This window comes from Folsomia candida, unplaced genomic scaffold (assembly GCF_002217175.1).
Source record: "Folsomia candida strain VU population unplaced genomic scaffold, ASM221717v1 Fcan01_Sc001, whole genome shotgun sequence".
NCBI classification, from domain to species: domain Eukaryota; kingdom Metazoa; phylum Arthropoda; class Collembola; order Entomobryomorpha; family Isotomidae; genus Folsomia; species Folsomia candida.
This window is the reverse complement of record NW_019091193.1, coordinates 7,864,884-7,881,777: the sequence shown is the minus strand read 5'-3', so window position 1 is coordinate 7,881,777 and position 16,894 is coordinate 7,864,884. Positions and strand designations below refer to the sequence as shown.

Sequence of the window (16,894 nt, the reverse complement as noted above, 5' to 3'; positions counted from 1 at the left end):
GATTACTGCACGTGGAATCATTGTAGACTACAATTTGTAGTGATTAAATTATAAATTCATATTGCGTTCGTTGACATTATTACCAGTGCAACCCTTAATGATCATAATATTTATAACATAATTTGTCATATTAAATTGAAGGAATCATATACACGCTAATACTTTATCATTGGTGTACATAGTTGAGATTGGTAATATGTGCAAACTCTCTGCACACTCGACAATCACTTCTAAATACTTAATAATACTATCAGGGTACATGCATTTGCAAACACGCTAGTTATGATATCATTTCATTTGCTCAATCTAAATATGCATGCAATACGAATGGTGCTGATCGTTAATCACTCGCTCAATAATAAGATTTAACTAATGATACAATATGGAATGGTCAGTTGTGGCAAATAAGTAATACATACATATTTACTTAAGATGTTATACTGTACCATTCTCTCGTCAATGTCATCTACATATCACAGTATGTAACGATGCTACTCACATCATTAGTACTTTTTTAGTCATGTGCACAAAGTTAAATGTAGCATAGTTTGTATGCGGAATATATTATCAATAAAGTTGAGCAAGTTTTTCAGCTGACATAAAGATTTTCATACACTTAATTTTTGTTGTTCTGCTGTTTTTGTTATTAGAGCTCTTAACTATCGTCATGAAGAATTTAACAGAGCTGGAATTAGACAATTATATCCGACACATTCTCGTCTTTCCAGGCTGGAAAGAGGAACACAAAAAATGCAGAGATAATCATAATGAGATTAAATTTGTGACTCAGCTTATTCAAAGATTTCAAGAACATTGTTATTTCCATGTATGTAAGATCCATTTACTACACATGTCATCTCAACTTTGAGGTAACAAATGTGTAAGTTACAAATTGTAACTATTTATTTTGTGGGTACAGAACATTGGGTTGCTTACTACCCCGCCGGAAGAACGTCGCTCCGTCCGTGCAGCGGATTGCGTTACTCTCGGGATGTCTGGGGCTGGTGGCGTTTGTGTCCATCTCAACGCGTGGTTTGTCTCCGTCCTCAAAAGTCTTGGATTCCAGGCGCATATCTCTGCCGGGAATTATTTTGCTTATATCCCAAGCCCTGAAGGCACCCATTGCATCGGGATTCTTCAACTGCAGGGCAAAGTTTATGGGGTGGATGTCGGTTGTAGTAATCCGATAGATGAACCGATACCTTTGCATCAGCTCCCGTACACCAGAAGGGCAGGTGGAGTAAGATATGAATACCGATATAATGCAGATGGAGACTGGTACGAGAGGTGGCAATTGGATGGGACAATTTTAGGAGAGAAATTTGTAAGATGCGTTCATATTTATTTGTATCAAGAAATTTTAAGCTTGAAAAATTATTGACTGAATAATAAACTATCTATATGTACAAAATTTACTAGGAGGATGAAAACGAGGCACAGTTACGTTATAGATTTACAACAAGGCCAAAACCAATCTCCTATTTTGAAGAGAACCTTGTCACCATTTTTACAGATGCAGAAAACTCAAAATTCCTCAGAAACTTGTTACTATTCAGAGCTTTGCCTTCCCCACTCGACAGTGAAGAGGGGGACATTAGCGGCAAGGGTCGTAAATTTGTGGTAATATTTACAAAGTCTGTGGCTGTGTATGATGCTGAAGGTAAAAATGCCAAAAAGTTTGAATCTTATAGAGAAATGGAATCCTTTATTATTAAGTATTTTCCTAAACTGGATTCTACTTTGGTTACAAAAGCATTAACATATTTGGACAGTTTATGAAATGTGTTTAAATACCATTAGTTTGAACTAATTATTTGAACATTACTATCGATTATTAAATTATGAAGGACATGTAAGTTCAATGTAAACGGACACCCAACAGAACATACATATTTAATATGAAAATATGAATTACTTAAATAATTTAATTTAGTATTGTTAATTAGTTATAGTGTATAAACAAATCATGTCTTGTTGTATGTAGATGAAATTTAGTTGTCGTTTAGCGGGTAGCCACTAGTAAAACTTATAATAAAGCATTTAAGATAATTGGATAAGTTAAATTAATCATCCACGATCACACAACTCAGTGGATTTGCCGTGCCAAAGAGGTTAAACTTCATCAGTGACGCCAGGAAGACACAAATGGCGTATATTCCGATGGCGACCATGCCTGCTAACTTATGTATTCAGCCAGAGCTTGTTTAGGCTACCATACAATAGGAATATTGGACGATGAGGATTACCATGTTGTATTTAAAACCAAAAGAGTTTATCTGAATGCAGCTTCGGATAGAGTTTGAAGATATGAGCGATCCTCGTATAAGCCAAGACAGCCCCATGCACAGCAATACATCGAATGTGTTGGGGCCATCGAGTTTGAAATCCAACAAATTTGTTCCTCAGAATAGTCGTTTTTTTATACATATGACCATATTTTTTTGTCTAGATCAATTGTATTCGTTATGATTTGCGCAATGAAAACAATACATGAGCATATTTATGTACATACTTACATAAGTATTTACACAGTAAAACATTTATTTTATAATCTGATCCCAATTTCTAAATTATACATATAATTTTTTAGTATTAACAATGATCCATGCAGAAAATCTCCCAGGTTATAATTTTTGAGTAACTTCACAAGTATTGTCATATTTTAGTAGTACCTTTACCGTGTATTTATGGAGATAACGGTTTTAGAAACCAAAGAAATTTGCAATGGACATTATTGCAATGATCCCAACGATAACAAAGCACATCGCCATGGCCATTTTTTTCTGAAAATTATATTCAAAATACTGTGTTCTTATGTGCTTACCCATATGCATATTTGCATACATACCTTGCGATCTTTCCGCGTGTATTCATGGGCCAGTCTAACATCACTTGTTGCAGTGCCAACTTTCTCTTTTGAGAACTCCATATTGTAACCAATATTGTCCAGGATTTCACTCTTCCAGATTCAACAATAAAAACATTCTGGGCTGAAATGGAACCACAAATTAAATATTTATTGAAACTACCTGTTGTTCAGTAAGATTTGACACATCCACGAAAAGGTTGTTCAATTCTTTGACTGATTTCTCCAACTTTATAATCTCGGAATGCCGAGCTTGTATAAAATGAATGGTTCCTCTGGCTTGCTCTTCCTCCATGACTATCTAATGTTTCGCGTTTATGTGGAAAAGGAATTACTTTAAGTTCAATCTGAAAATTTACCAACTCACGCCTTGCATTAGGGCCGAAATATTTCCTTGATCCATTAAAGTCTCAACATCAAAGTTTATCCCGTTGTCAGCTAGAATCATTGCGAACACAATATAACTAATCCAGTTTAATTATTAAACTTTAGAACATTTACGTAGTTGTCGTCTGATTTTAGCTTTAATTTTCTCCGTATAATCCTCTTGAACTGTTGTATACTCTGTTATCAAGTTTGTCAAGTCCTTTGTTAAAGCCTGATGCTGAGACATTTTTACACGCTGATAAATCTCAGAGTCGGGCATCATCCGCTCAATGTCATCCTCCTCCATGACTAATGTTACCAAAGGACATCATGAAAGTAAGTGAACATTATGCATGAGTTTGTTACGTCCACTTTCACCTCTCAACCTTTCTCTAACTTGGCCAGATGACTTTTGAATTTCATCCATACAACCATACAGCAAATCGTGGAATGCTTTCATCAAAATACAAAGATAAAATTTGTTATCTTAGGAAAATGATATAATGGATAAGATGTCATCTTGGATAACCGTCAATTTCTCTATGTTATTTTTTATCTCGCTCAATTTCTTTCGAATACATTCGACCTAAATTTACACACAACTAAGTAATCATTTTAAAATTTGTATAATTTGTATAAATGAAATTAAATTGTATAAATTAATTTGTATAAATCAAAACATTGCTCCCAATTTATAAAAATAGTAATTATTTACCTCCTCCAGAAAAGAGATCATTTCAGAGTCTCTCCCCACATTGAATAAATCGGAATCAACCACAATGCACTCGTAGTCATAATCGTAGTCACCATTTGTTTTTTGTACCTACAAAAAATATTCTCAATGCAACGAACCTTTGTAAAATTTAATTTAATTATTCTTACAGATTTTAACTCGGTTAACCGATCCCTCGTCATGTTTCCATGAAACTTGGAATGTGAGCTGGGACGAGATGTGAGAATGGCACAAGTGGAGAAAGTTAGTTCCGGAATAAGATGAGATTTGGATTGCATCTTCCTTTTATGCACCCCATGGCGTGATATTATTATGTGATCATGAGGCAGTGAGTCAACATGTATAGCACATAGTTACCTCCACTTGCGAAAAATATATATAAAAATTGATGAGTCATGTCCCATTGTAGGTTGCAGAAATGTATACATATTACCCGTTTTCGGGGTAAGGCGTAAAATTCTTGGTGTTACTGGTATATGCAATACAGAGAACCCGGACTTTCTCCTCCACAACATAAGTTTTATCTATTGGATCAAATTAAAACATCATGATATTATTCTATTTAAGCATTGAACTCGTGTACTACTGATATACATAAGCACATTTGTTTAGTAGACAGGTCTATCTGGTCAATTTAAATATGCAATTAAATTAAACAGTTATCTGCTGATTGTATTTTTAGTAAAAACAAATTAAAAAATAAATAACTGGCCATGTAACTTGAGGAGCACGTACATATTTAACTGCAACTACAGATATTTAAAATCACTTCCTTCCTAGAAGTGATTGATCTTCTTGTTTACCTGATCATGAGTGAAACTTGGAACTCATCCTTTTATTCCTAAAGATCAACAGTAATCAATCAAAGGATGAATTGTATATATCTATACGTATATCTGCATGCTTATGGATACATATACGACTCGTATAATACGAGTTATATACATATGCAAGCCTACACGGTTTAGGCTTCATGCACTGCAGGGACCATGTAATATAATGTACTTATGTATATATCTCTTTATGACAGGGCAATATATACGTAGATATGTAGTTAAAATTTAAGTGATGAACACCTTTCTATCCCCAAAATTAAATATTAAACTTATTAAATATATTATTCATTTTAACGCCTAGGATTATATTCCAAATTTTAATCGTAAATTAGATAATATGAAAATCAAAACTCATATTCTTATGTACTTTTTTGACAAATAAAAACATTACTGCTTAAATTCAAAATACCACTGAAATTGGGCTATTTTCCAACTCAAACACTATTCACGGTGCTATATACAAAAGATGGGTATAAACAACATGGAATTGTTATGCATGTACATATGCAATACCTAGGTATTCATCAACAATATAAATATATGGTAAGTATGTATGACATATTTACCAATATTGGTAAATATACAGATGAATGGAAATGAAATTCTAAATTGCTAATAGAAATAAATAAATTACAACTGTGATATAAATATGTAGTACAAACAAAATAAACACAATTCCTTCTTAAATATATTACAAACTTTATTTTCCACTGAAATAATACCACGATAAAAAATACACACAATTTATTTATATGACACTGTCCCACTCCAAAGACTTAGAAGGCGAAAATTCAAAATAGTCTGCACATTTACCGTTCTTCATATGTTTCATAATGCTTGACTGGTTCTCAAAAATCCTCTTGCAATATGGACACTCTCTCTGAGGATACTTGTGGATGAAATTATAATGATGAACTAGCGAAGCTATAGATGAGAAAGTTTTGGGTGGAACGCAAACGGGGCAAATTGGGCGAACGATTTCATTATCATGCGATGAGTCAGAGTAAGCCGAATACTGCATCCGCTGAGTCTTTCGTCGTCGACCCCCTTGAGTACGTCTTTTAGAAGGTTTCCTACATTTCTCTAAGTTGGACTAATAAAAACTTGTTAATTTGCATACATGTGTACAAATGTACCTTTTTGTGTGTAAGCCTTGGAATTATTTTAATTTATGTTTACCTCATCCAGCAAAATGTCGCTGTCTTGCATCTTTTTGTTGTTCCTTTTTTTGAGTCCGAGTCCGGCCTCTATTTCTGGAGTGGTGAATGTCTTCGGCTCTTGATACGGGACACGAGGCATGGGTCGAAGTGTCTGACGGAAATTCGAGCACATGGGGCTTGTGGCTATTGATGCCATGGTTTTGCCTCCCTCCAACAAGCATTTGGAGGTAACAATGACGCTTGCACGAGGCTGTGCAGAAGACAATCGTGTACTTTTTCTGGTTTGAAGATTTGAAGACACAGGTTTGCTTTCTTCGATGTCCGGTAAAAAATTTCGTACGCCAAGCGGTGTTGGAGCTTTAGTTAAGGTGTCGCCCCTTCGTAACAAGGGATACTTATTTGGCGTTGAATGTGCATTGGGCTGTGGACTCTGCTGTAATAATGAACAATTGGTGGACAAACTAAAAAATAGTGTACTTTCTGAAGAATTTAATGGAATTTTCACGTACATGACAAAGGCCAAAAAAATCCGAATTCGTGCTACTGTTCGCTGAATAATCCACGATTCGGTTAACTTGTGAGGACATGATTTCTAACTTAAAATCAGCCACTATAAATGAAGTCTGCATTCAACTGAGGTAACGGACAAAATCCAAACTTTCGTTTCATCAACTTTGCATAAATATTAACTCATCAACGGTTGAAATCAGTCTGGAAAGATAGTAAGATAAATATGAACATTTCTTACATATGTACCATCAATTCGACTACATTAATGTACATATATGCATGCAAACTCCTGCAAAAACTCAGGGATTAACAAACCTTTGTGTTACTTGGTTAACTATTTACTTTTTACACCAGAGATAAAGCAATGTGAATTTCTTATCGGCTGAAAAGTGGGTTCCAGCATAGATGTACATGTACATATGTAATAAAATAACCCACGCATTTTGCATTGCAAAATTTGCAACGTGTAAATTTAATCAAAACATTTTTATTACTGTCTGCATAATTGAGCATATATTACAATATATTGCAATGGAGGTTGAAATACGATACATATGTATTGTGTTACGATGAAAATGTAACCATCAGCTTTTCTGAAATTAAATTACAAAATTATAAACTTTCCAAATTTCTAATAATATCTCAAATTCTGATCTCGTTACCTTCCGAAGTCCCAAATTTATCATTTCTCAAGATATCACATAATTTTTCCACATTGGCGGCACACCCATTTTGGGAACCCCACGTTGATAATATTCTTTCCATCAAATCGTAAGAACCTGCTATCACACCTGTTTGGAGTTGCTGCCTCATTTCCATGATTCGTACTGGGGAAATTTCCAGGGAGGAACAAAATTTCCCCCAATTAGTAAACATTTCTGTATCTTCCATCAAAATTTTTGAAACTTGTTTGCGAATTTTTGGATCTGAGAGGAACATAGTTGTCCTTGAAGACACGGACGACCCTTGAGGTGTTGGCGCAGCTAGAATATCTGGAGCCAGGCTTCTTAAATAATCTGACAAGAATTACAAGACTGAAATTATTTAGATATTGAATTAATTTAAAATAAATTCGACAAACCTCTTGCACCTATAAAGCCCCCCTCTTCCAAGCAAGTACACAGTTTTTCGATTGTTGCACCATTTCCCAGTCGTCCTTCCCATATTTCCAGAATTCTACAAAAATAATCTTTTGGGGTGATGGTTCCATTGTTGAAGCGGTTTTCCAACTGTTCCTTAGTTCCAGCATCAATATTTAGCAAATTCATAAAGTCGTTCCTCCCAGTAATTAAATACTCGTTGGTAATCAAGATTCCAGCTACTTTTGAAACGTTGAGTCTTCCCATCGTTCAGATTTTGAATAGGTTTGGTCGGGCGAGTTCTTGGTCCATGGACATTCACATGGATGTGAATTGTGTTTGTTGCCCTGGCTGTTGTATCGTTTGCAGATTACACACAACATATCGTTCGTTTTAAACAAAGTTTTATCAGTTGATAAAACTTAAATGAATAAATGAAGGGGTTGTAGTTGATGATTTACATCTACTATTCCAACGACAGTGCTTCGTTTTTCTCACAAATATAATGATGTCCCATTTCAACGTAAACTAATTCAAACAATTTTCACTTTCAGCTAGGAAAAAACCACAATAGAACTTGTCACAATATATGCGTATGCATTTTAAGATGACATAAAATAATTTTAAAAAAGCTTGCTTAGGTGAGGCGCTGCTAAAAGTGAAAAACAAGGCCTCTGGGCATATCTTTTAAATATCTCGTCCCTTCATCATTGTAACAGGAGTTAGTGGCTTTGCATCACCGTCAGGCCAAACTTTTTGATCGCACATCATACCTACCACGCAGATAATTACACAGCTACAAAAACAAAAATTACATTTTTTGCTAAAAAATGCAATTATTGCTAATTAAAATTGTATCAATATATTAATGCTTAGACAAACGTTTATTGCTTAGAAGGTTTATAAAATTGAGTGGAGCTTGTAAAAACCATTGTGGGGGACTAATATGATTAATAATCCAGTACCAGTAGTTCAACATGCTTATTTAGCTCATAATTTAATTCACAAGCTAACCAGTACTTGAGGTATCTAATAAATTTTGATACGCATGTACAATTTTCCAAGCCACTTCAATCACGCTTGCTTTATTTCAAAAATGTCGTCTCGGTTCGCAAGTTTAAGTACCGTAAATACTTTATTTATAGCCGGGTCCAATGACATCACAAATTAGGCTACAATTACAAACCAGGTATAATAGGAGACCTGGGTAAATTTTTTTTCGGTTATACACCACTTGAAGCACTGAAGAATAGGCATTAAACCAATGCCATGATTACAGACAAGCTTATTAAATTGACCCGGCTATAAGTAGAGTCTTTACGGTATATGATTTCGCTCCATAAATTGTTGACCCACGGGTTCCATTAACAATTACCGTTTCCACGACATGTGTTAGGCAATCAACGGTAATAGATATTGAAATACTCGGTATTTCAAATAACTCCACAAAATAACGGTTTGTCTCAGGAGACTGGTGTAACAAATTAATATATATTAATTTGATGGGGAAGATCAAGAAGATGTAAGGTTCTATAATATTAGTGCTGTGTATCACTATTTTTACGGGTTTGCAATTCCAGAAGTGAAAATACCGACGCATAAATTAGGACATCACTCGAGGATGTATTTATTACCTAATTTCATTTAGTAGCACAACTAATCTTCAATACGAATTATAAAGTAATAAGTGATATGTAATTTTCAGAAATTCGTAAACCCAGATTTTGTTCTTGCGAATTATTCCGAATATATTCTTTATTACTATAAGCTTAACGCCAAATGTTTGGCCTGACGGTGATGCAAAGCCACTAACTCCTGTTACAATGATGAAGGGACGAGATATTTAAAATATATGCCCAGAGGCCTTGTTTTTCACTTTTAGCAGCGCCTCACCTAAGCAAGCTTTTTTAAAATTATTTTATTTCATGGATTTTAGGTGATACACACTTTCAGACAATTAATTTCACCTCAAAATTGTTAAACTTTTTGGAATGAAGACCGAATATGCTTATCTTTTTCATCACGAAATTAGTTGAAAATACCCACAGGGGGTCGCAAAATTAATTTCCCTGTAATTCACATCGATGATTGAAATGCGTTAAAATCAAGTATTTGATGATTGTTTTCGCTGACAGAGTTTGTTGATGTGTTTTTTTTTGCTCAGGCTTAGGGATTAAAGATCAAATAATCCAATTTTTTTAATTACGATTAATTTCGTAAATAATAATTTTTCAGATATTAGGTTTTACGGGGATTAGTTATTTCGCGAGAACAATCTGGATTAGGGATTAAGATTGTTTAATCTGGATCATATTATAAATTACAAAATGAACTTTAAATCCAAAATATATGCATATAGGGTGTTCAAATTTAAAATTTGTAAATTTGACGCAGTACTTAAATAATTTTTTTTGAAATTTGAATTTTGAAAAGATTTGTAATTAATCTGGATTAATAATCATGCCCAAAGCTGATCAGGAAGAAAGTTTTTGGGCGATTGGCCAAAAATGGAAATTACAATTGACCAATTAATTTGGCTAATTGCAATTGCGTAACTACTTGTATTTGAAAAATTGTTATATTGATAGCTAGTATAACCAACTACTAGTTGGCAACTAGGAATATTGAAATTTTTGCTTAGCAACATGAATAGTCTCAGATGCATCCATCAAAACTTTTTCAGTTTTGGACCGATCTCAGTTGGATTTGTTTTAAATGACGCACAACCGATTTCTGCATGATAAAATCATGTTTTATGCATATAGTTCCATGGCACAATTTTTTCAAATTTCGATTTTAAAGTTTCAAATCGAAATTTGAGAGCGAAGAATACAACTTTTCTATCGGGCATATTGAAAAACATCATCTCCTAATTCTCCTCTGCACGATTGCTCTTTACACCATTTGCGTAGGATTAACCGTTTAGGCTCTAGCCTTGTCTACAGTTTCAAAGGGTGTATACGAAAGCATACTTAGGCTTCGCCGTAACCATGGTGACCCTTTTTTGCGGGCACCCATTGTTACTTTTGCCTCACCTAAGAAAAATATACCTAGGTGTACATGTATATGCAGGAAACTTTGGTAATCTGGAAAACATTTGAGTGCTGGACTAATGTGTATGTATGTATCTTGTAATATATGCATCTTGTTGGTATATGTACATACATAAATGCGTATGATGATGCATCCTATAAGTTATTGTGATTCATTGACAACATTTTGATTTTACAATATCCGTCACGCGACTTATCTGAAAACATAAAATATGACAATAAAATTATTCAGAGTTCTTACGATTGAATAAATTGACAACATTACTTCAAAATGCAATTACATCTATTATCCAGCAGGATGTCAGATGCAATCAATGTCAGTAAATACACACGTTACTTGGCACATAAGTTATATGAGTATGCTGCGTAAATGACCAGACATAATGACTACTATAAATGATATGATATATATGTACATACACACCTAACCTGAATATTTTTTGTTTGGACTGGTTTTATCTTATCACTAATTATAAAGCAAAAGCATGACTCCTTTCCACATAAACATATTACAGGATTAGGTCATATAGAAAGAGAAATAAAAGTACTTCTGAGCAACAAAATCAACATGGTATTGAACTAAATTGATCAGCGTAACTACTTTTCTCATTATAGCTTAGCTAAGATTGCCGTGTTTTTAAATATCTCAATTAAAAAATGAATTTTACAAATCTAGTCATTCTATTCTTCCTTATCTCTCAGATCTCAATAACACCCACTATATCGTGTAACAATATAGGTAAGGATAGTTATTGCATTGCACCTGAGGGATTTGCTAGAAAATTATTATATACCAAAAGTTCTCAGCTATATGGAACTTGTCTTAAAAAATTGTAATTTTCTGTCAGGTAAAGGTTTTGCGAAAGAAGCTGCTCGTGAATTTTCAATAGCTGCAGTTCAATCATCCGAGGATCTCAAGAGATCACTTGATGATGCCAGTGCAAGACTTACTGACGCCATGGGGGAAGGAATTGATGCGACGAGACAAGTCGTCGCAGAATTGTCTACCAGTATCTCCGATCTCGCTAGATCAGTCAGTGTAAAGATTAATTCGGCAGATTTCGAAAATTTGGGAAAAGCTGCGACTGAAAGTTTGAGAGATGCGGTGGATAAGCTGTCACAAAACTGGAATTTGTCCCTAGACACCGCCGATATGAAGGTAAATATAAGCTACTTTAGAAAACTATTTATCACTGGTTGAATTTATTAACACATTAAAGAATTACCTTTAATTAAAGGATTTTGGAGCCGAAGCGTCCAAAAATTTGGGAGAAGCTTTACAAAATATCAATATAAAATTGAGTCTCATGATCAGTGTTGCATTTGATGATAATGTCGTCCGAGCTGTGGGATATGCTTCAATAGCGTTGGGGATAGCGTTTTCCGTACTTTTTATTGCTATCGTGGTCAGTTTGAAGTCATGTCGGAAGTGTACCGTGTCCCTCTTCACGGCGTATGTCGGAGTTTGTCGTAATAATAATAATATGGATGAAGAAGGAAGTAAAAATTTAGAAGGAGAGGAGGAATCTGATTCCAATAAAAATTCAATAAAGCTAGAAAACAATCGGAGAGGACAGGTCGATGGTCGACAACAAAACCAAAGAAAATTGTTGGATAATTCGGTAGAAGAATTCAATGACGACGCAAAAGTTTATAACGTGCTGGTGGAGAAAGGAGATCGCAAGAAGGAACGGGAATCTTTAGCAGGTATGGTTTTGTAAACTTTATAACAAGCTTTTATTTAGAAACCTTGCTAACCGATAAAATCTTTCTTTTGTAGGTTTTACATCGCAGAAATTTTCCAATCTTAAAAATTTCTGGAGTACACAAGAAGAGCATTCAAGCTTTTGATTGGAGCTTGACTGTAGTTGAATTAGTGCAACAATTAAGACTACATGATTTTTTATATTTTTGTATGTTTCGCCAAAGGCGTGTATACCCAGACTTTTAATTATTCAAAATATATTTTGGAAGAAAAGGACGCATCAACCTTACGTATACATATTTACAAAGCTTCTTAAGCATGGCATTTTGGTAAATGTCGTAAATTTAAGCTATTATGTAGGTGGCGTGAAAACACTCAATGATGTCGGATTTGGACAAGAAATTTCAGAATTCAGTAATCGTAATACAAATTTACTTTAAACACAAGAAAACTTCTTTCTCAGTTTTAACAACACATTTGCACATATTTATTATCATTCCTTAATAATAGTATGCAACTTGAAATCATAGAAAATAAATGAAATTCCGTACATTACCTAAAGCAATTTTTTTCACATTCAACTTTTGCGATTATATAAAATTGTTTGATGATAAATTCTTTCATACTTTTCATAATTAAATACTATAAATCACAACGCAGTATATGTTTACATAGGAGTGATAGACACCATACGTGTATACTAAATATGTACTAACTTACATAATACTCAAATAAAACTAATATATGTTTCTTAGCACCAACTTTATGCATGTTAGACTAGATTAAGAAAAACACCAACACAAATTGGGAATGAACTCAAGCAAGACATATAAATATCACATAAAAATGGGTATCACATCATATAATTAACACAATAATTAATATACCAGCTACATGCAAATAGTAGTTAGTTCACACCAATTCAATACTGAGACCTCCACTATTACCACTGTCTCATTCTTCACTCCCGACATCTCTTAAGAATCCGACGGGTCTTTCACCGCTCCAACGTTCTAACTCTTCTTCGACAACCTCATAATCCGTAACTAATTTGGCTTCAATCTCTGCAAAATTCTTGACTACCATTTTTCTTTCAGCGATGCATCTTGCCACCAGGACTTGGGCAACTTCACCCTTCAACAGAGTCCTCTCTGCCTTATCACGGGTCAATTTCGATATTCGGATACATTCATCTTTCAACGAGGCACCCAAATATTTCTTAATTTCCTTCATTTCACGCTCCTTCAGAGTACAGAGAAGTTTGAGTTGTTTTGTATGTGAGTCTCGGATCCTTTTCTCCAGGTGCTTTGTTATCTGACGGTAAAATTAGGTGACAATTTAGCTTTGACGTTAAACATGAAAACCACTTACTAGTTAAAGCTAGCTAGATAAAGTATGCAATTGATTTTTTAACATACCTTCCCAATACCCTTTTCCACCACTTCCCCTTCCGATTCAGTACTCCTAACAGAAATAATTCCTCTCCAACGTCCAGCGCCAATTGTTGAGACTTTTCTTCTTATAGCGTCTACCTTTTTGGCCAATTTATCCACTTTCTTACGGACTGCTTTTTCTTGAAAATAAATATTCAAAATTATTTACTTCTGTTCTAGTTATTATTGTATTTAAAGTTTTGCCAAACCTTGAAGGTAACTTTCAAAGCTTTCCACTTTGAACAAGTCACAGTCGCTGGAGTAATATTCTTCCTTACGACAATTTTCATATGTGAGAAGAGTGAATCGCGCTTTGACTTTGGTATCTGACCCTGGATAATATTGTCATAACATGGTCACACCAGTCATATTATATGTAATGTATAATTATTTAGCTTTTCTTACGTGACATGATAGTCAAGTTTAATGAGTCGGGAACTTTAATATCAAAAATTAGTCTGGGTTTGATAACTGGGACGGGAATTGGATCAATATTTTCAGTTTCAGCTTCATCTTCTGGCCACTATACAGTAGAAATAAATAATTAATTAATTACTCATAGTAATTTAAATAGTGATCACTGTTTGTGTATGTATGTATGTACGCACCACAAAATTCGTAAATCTGATTTCCGACAAACATCCAAAATTACTTTTGATCTCTTCAATTTCCACTGGATCAAGTGCGGTTCTCAAATTCAGCGTCCCTCCGCGATCAGCTTCGAAGGTCAAGGTTTCAAGATCTGATAAAAGTAAATACAATTGACAATAGGTTGCAATAATAAAGTCTTATAAAAGATATTTCTACTTTCATGCAACTTAAGTCATGTTTGCAAAACTAATTATGCATAGGTGCTGTTTGAATGCTCGACTTTTTTGCAATTTTATGTTGTATGTAGTTTAGGGGGCTAACTTGCATTACACGTCTAAATAATTGCAAAAATAGTAGCTTTTAGAATACTCAAAATTTCGTCAACAGATAACATCCATGAATGCATGCTAGTTGCTACCATATGGATTACATAACTCTTTCGATGTAGATTTATTGGAAATTAAAATTTTCATTTCTTACCTCCTAAGATATCTTTCCTCTCCATCATCATCGCGACGACGCCACCCCAATCGGAATCATTATACATCTCAATCACATGTAAATGTAAATGACGCAATCTGTTGGAGGAAGGAAAGGACATTTTTTTTTTAATTGACAATAAGATTTACTTATTGTTAGTTACACTTATTTAGATACTTACCCTTCCTCTTTTCTCGCCCTATTCATAAATTGGAAACAAATCGCGTCCACCAATTCTCTAATGGACTTTAATCCAATCCTTCCCCGATCTTGTCTTGTTGCTACCATGACCCCAATTTCCAGACCCTTCATTGAAGGAAAAATCGTTCCAATTCGTTCAAAACTTGTCCAGTTGATCCAGACCAACTTGACACATGTAATCCCTCCCTGAACAAACCCTTGAGATTCCGCCATCTCGAGTAATTCGTCAATCTGAGCTGAATCAACAAGTCCGTGCTGATCCCTTCTCGAATCAAAATCTTGTCCTAATCCCAAAACTCGTAAATTAGGCAGCAATTTTTGATCAAACAGTTTTAGTAAATCCTGATTAGAAAATCCAGAAATGTGCTGAATTTCAAGAGATTTTAATTGTTTCAAATTCCCCGTGAATAGTGGACGGAAAAAAATTGATTTCGATATTCCAGTCTCCTCCAGGATAAGATTTCGTCTCCAGTTCTTCTCCGTCGTTATGATAAGAGATTCTACAGCGTGAGAGAAATTGGAGAGGAATGGATTTGATGGGAGTCGAGAGATTGAGATGGTCAATTGTTTAGCCAATCGTGGGTCGAAGAGGGACATGTCGTCCTCGTCTGATAATAAATTGCAATCCCCAGACTGACCTCCCCCACCACCAGCAGGAGCAATCGCAGTAGAAATCCCCCCTTGAGATTGATTTTGAGAATTATCCTCAGAGCGGAGAACTTTGCCGAGGTTAAGTCGTAACTTTGGGGGCATGGCAGATAAAGCAGTCGAGTTCCAGGTGGTGTTAAGAAATCTGGCGGATTTAACGTCTGCAGGTGGCAAATATTTTAGAATGGACGCCACAATCTAAGAAACAAACCGCATAATTATTATTATGCAATTCATACATTTGTTGATCAGTTCTTAAACAAATGAGTATACAATTTATATAATTTTCTTACCAAGTGGTTCGACATGGCTTGCTCTAGTACAATGTCCTCATCGTCATTATCCATATTTAATATGTTGTTATCTTCCATAGTGTGTAGTGATAGTTGAATTCGTAATGTTCGAGTTACTTTTAAGCAAAGTCTTTAGATTTTAGAACTATGAGTCACACAATAATAAAATTGTAATTATTTCCTTCAATCTCCATAATAATAATGAGGAAACTTTTAGAGCAAAATAAGTGGTTTGTCTTGTCTCTTGGACTGATCAACTTGATAAGTATTTAATTTAGCTAAGCATGTAATATGTAAGTATAACTTGAATAAGTGCAGATTTGTGGTTTGGCAATGCTGAGTGAACAGGTGTCGATCGATAAGAAGAGACTTTACCCCATTTACTTCTTGGTCTTCTTCAGTACTTTGTACTTCAGTGACTTAAGTTCAGTCAGATCGATAAAAACACCCAGCAGTTCGTCCGACTCGTCGTCGGATTTCGGACACCCACACACATGCAATTTGTGGCACATTACTCAATATTACGATTCGTATATGGTGGACGTGAAAAACCGTAATAAAAAAATCCCATCTTTGCAACGAACTCTATGCTTCACTCTTTGTTTTCTTCCATGAAATCTTGTCTAAATGTAAATAATGTTTATTACGCAAATAGTTCCCACGAACTGGAGTAGTATAGTGTGGAACTGAACTTTGCAGTAATTCGCATCATATAGATAACAATGTATGTAAAGTAGCATCAAAATTTCCGTTGATGTATATGTATATGCACTACGTATTTAGTATATGTTCCATGTAGAAACTATCAGTAGAGATTTTATTTTAAATTTTTTAGGACAACTTGATTGTTAAAATAATAGAAATCTTGAAATAAATATTGTACTGTTTCAGACTAATTTTTTATCAAAATGAATTTTTACGAAATTGAGATAAAATGCCT

At 34.5% G+C, this 16,894-nt stretch overlaps 6 protein-coding genes across 13 annotated transcripts; 2 read left to right on the top strand and 4 right to left on the bottom strand.

The window, feature by feature from the left end:
* Positions 1-372: 372 nt before the first annotated feature.
* On the top strand, positions 373-2,049 carry LOC118434035. The gene is made up of 3 exons (XM_035846701.1): positions 373-826; positions 920-1,324; positions 1,420-2,049. Exons 1-3 carry the CDS (start codon positions 668-670, stop codon positions 1,777-1,779), a joined length of 924 nt encoding a protein of 307 aa, XP_035702594.1. The 5' UTR covers positions 373-667; the 3' UTR covers positions 1,780-2,049.
* Positions 2,050-2,103: 54 nt separating this feature from the next.
* Positions 2,104-4,652, bottom strand: LOC110863577 (syntaxin-1A). 7 transcript variants are annotated; one of them, XM_035846703.1, is made up of 7 exons: positions 4,115-4,647; positions 3,948-4,055; positions 3,368-3,818; positions 3,234-3,304; positions 3,030-3,167; positions 2,849-2,959; positions 2,104-2,783 (listed from the first exon to the last, which is right to left on the bottom strand). In XM_035846703.1, exons 3-7 carry the CDS (start codon positions 3,537-3,539, stop codon positions 2,703-2,705), a joined length of 573 nt encoding a protein of 190 aa, XP_035702596.1. In that variant the 5' UTR covers positions 3,540-3,818; positions 3,948-4,055; positions 4,115-4,647; the 3' UTR covers positions 2,104-2,702. The 7 variants fall into 7 exon arrangements, 2 of the variants coding, with proteins under 2 accessions (XP_035702596.1, XP_035702595.1); XR_004833728.1 differs by having other exon boundaries at positions 3,226-3,304; positions 3,368-4,055; positions 4,115-4,652; XR_004833730.1 differs by having other exon boundaries at positions 3,030-3,163; positions 3,368-4,055; positions 4,115-4,652.
* Positions 4,653-5,476: 824 nt separating this feature from the next.
* On the bottom strand, positions 5,477-6,659 carry LOC110863593. Of its 2 annotated transcripts, none has more exons than XM_022112941.2 (3): positions 6,471-6,659; positions 5,981-6,394; positions 5,477-5,894 (listed from the first exon to the last, which is right to left on the bottom strand). In XM_022112941.2, exons 1-3 carry the CDS (start codon positions 6,588-6,590, stop codon positions 5,550-5,552), a joined length of 879 nt encoding a protein of 292 aa, XP_021968633.1. In that variant the 5' UTR covers positions 6,591-6,659; the 3' UTR covers positions 5,477-5,549. The 2 variants fall into 2 exon arrangements, with proteins under 2 accessions (XP_021968633.1, XP_021968634.1); XM_022112942.2 differs by having other exon boundaries at positions 5,981-6,391.
* A 279-nt stretch (positions 6,660-6,938) lies between these two features.
* Positions 6,939-7,921, bottom strand: LOC110863643. The gene is made up of 3 exons (XM_022112997.2): positions 7,553-7,921; positions 7,134-7,487; positions 6,939-7,064 (listed from the first exon to the last, which is right to left on the bottom strand). The coding sequence occupies exons 1-3, from the start codon at positions 7,815-7,817 to the stop codon at positions 7,036-7,038; spliced, it is 648 nt and encodes a 215-aa protein (XP_021968689.1). The 5' UTR covers positions 7,818-7,921; the 3' UTR covers positions 6,939-7,035.
* Positions 7,922-11,091: 3,170 nt separating this feature from the next.
* Positions 11,092-12,548, top strand: LOC110863549. The gene is made up of 4 exons (XM_022112894.2): positions 11,092-11,342; positions 11,452-11,762; positions 11,842-12,310; positions 12,384-12,548. Exons 1-4 carry the CDS (start codon positions 11,261-11,263, stop codon positions 12,452-12,454), a joined length of 933 nt encoding a protein of 310 aa, XP_021968586.1. The 5' UTR covers positions 11,092-11,260; the 3' UTR covers positions 12,455-12,548.
* A 194-nt stretch (positions 12,549-12,742) lies between these two features.
* On the bottom strand, positions 12,743-16,586 carry LOC110863548. Its single transcript, XM_022112892.2, has 8 exons — positions 15,955-16,586; positions 14,994-15,859; positions 14,813-14,910; positions 14,350-14,483; positions 14,147-14,264; positions 13,951-14,073; positions 13,727-13,881; positions 12,743-13,622 (listed from the first exon to the last, which is right to left on the bottom strand). Exons 1-8 carry the CDS (start codon positions 16,030-16,032, stop codon positions 13,263-13,265), a joined length of 1,932 nt encoding a protein of 643 aa, XP_021968584.1. The 5' UTR covers positions 16,033-16,586; the 3' UTR covers positions 12,743-13,262.
* Between the last annotated feature and the right edge of the window lie 308 nt (positions 16,587-16,894).

Bases quoted from the DNA above. Each gene is read 5' to 3' on its own strand.
- LOC110863549 (XM_022112894.2), top strand. From the start codon at position 11,261: ATGAATTTTACAAATCTAGTCATTCTATTCTTCCTTATCTCTCAGATC. The intron at 11,343-11,451 runs GTAAGGATAGTT...ATTTTCTGTCAG, and splicing joins TATATCGTGTAACAATATAG to GTAAAGGTTTTGCGAAAGAA. The intron at 12,311-12,383 runs GTATGGTTTTGT...TTTCTTTTGTAG, and splicing joins GGAACGGGAATCTTTAGCAG to GTTTTACATCGCAGAAATTT.
- LOC110863593 (XM_022112941.2), bottom strand. From the start codon at position 6,590: ATGCAGACTTCATTTATAGTGGCTGATTTTAAGTTAGAAATCATGTCC. The intron at 6,395-6,470 runs GTACGTGAAAAT...TCATTATTACAG, and splicing joins ATTTTTTTGGCCTTTGTCAT to CAGAGTCCACAGCCCAATGC. The intron at 5,895-5,980 runs GTAAACATAAAT...AGTTTTTATTAG, and splicing joins GCGACATTTTGCTGGATGAG to TCCAACTTAGAGAAATGTAG.
- LOC110863577 (XM_035846702.1), bottom strand. From the start codon at position 3,539: ATGGAGGAGGATGACATTGAGCGGATGATGCCCGACTCTGAGATTTAT. The intron at 3,168-3,233 runs GTGAGTTGGTAA...GCGAAACATTAG, and splicing joins TTTCGGCCCTAATGCAAGGC to ATAGTCATGGAGGAAGAGCA. The intron at 2,784-2,848 runs GTATGTATGCAA...TATAATTTTCAG, and splicing joins ACACGCGGAAAGATCGCAAG to AAAAAAATGGCCATGGCGAT.
- LOC118434035 (XM_035846701.1), top strand. From the start codon at position 668: ATGAAGAATTTAACAGAGCTGGAATTAGACAATTATATCCGACACATT. The intron at 827-919 runs GTATGTAAGATC...TTGTGGGTACAG, and splicing joins AAGAACATTGTTATTTCCAT to AACATTGGGTTGCTTACTAC. The intron at 1,325-1,419 runs GTAAGATGCGTT...AAAATTTACTAG, and splicing joins CAATTTTAGGAGAGAAATTT to GAGGATGAAAACGAGGCACA.
- LOC110863643 (XM_022112997.2), bottom strand. From the start codon at position 7,817: ATGGGAAGACTCAACGTTTCAAAAGTAGCTGGAATCTTGATTACCAAC. The intron at 7,488-7,552 runs GTTTGTCGAATT...AATTCTTGTCAG, and splicing joins GGGCTTTATAGGTGCAAGAG to ATTATTTAAGAAGCCTGGCT. The intron at 7,065-7,133 runs GTAACGAGATCA...ATTTAATTTCAG, and splicing joins TAAATTTGGGACTTCGGAAG to AAAAGCTGATGGTTACATTT.
- LOC110863548 (XM_022112892.2), bottom strand. From the start codon at position 16,032: ATGGAAGATAACAACATATTAAATATGGATAATGACGATGAGGACATT. The intron at 14,484-14,812 runs GTAAGAAATGAA...TACTTTTATCAG, and splicing joins GAGGAAAGATATCTTAGGAG to ATCTTGAAACCTTGACCTTC. The intron at 14,265-14,349 runs GTGCGTACATAC...TCTACTGTATAG, and splicing joins TCAGATTTACGAATTTTGTG to TGGCCAGAAGATGAAGCTGA.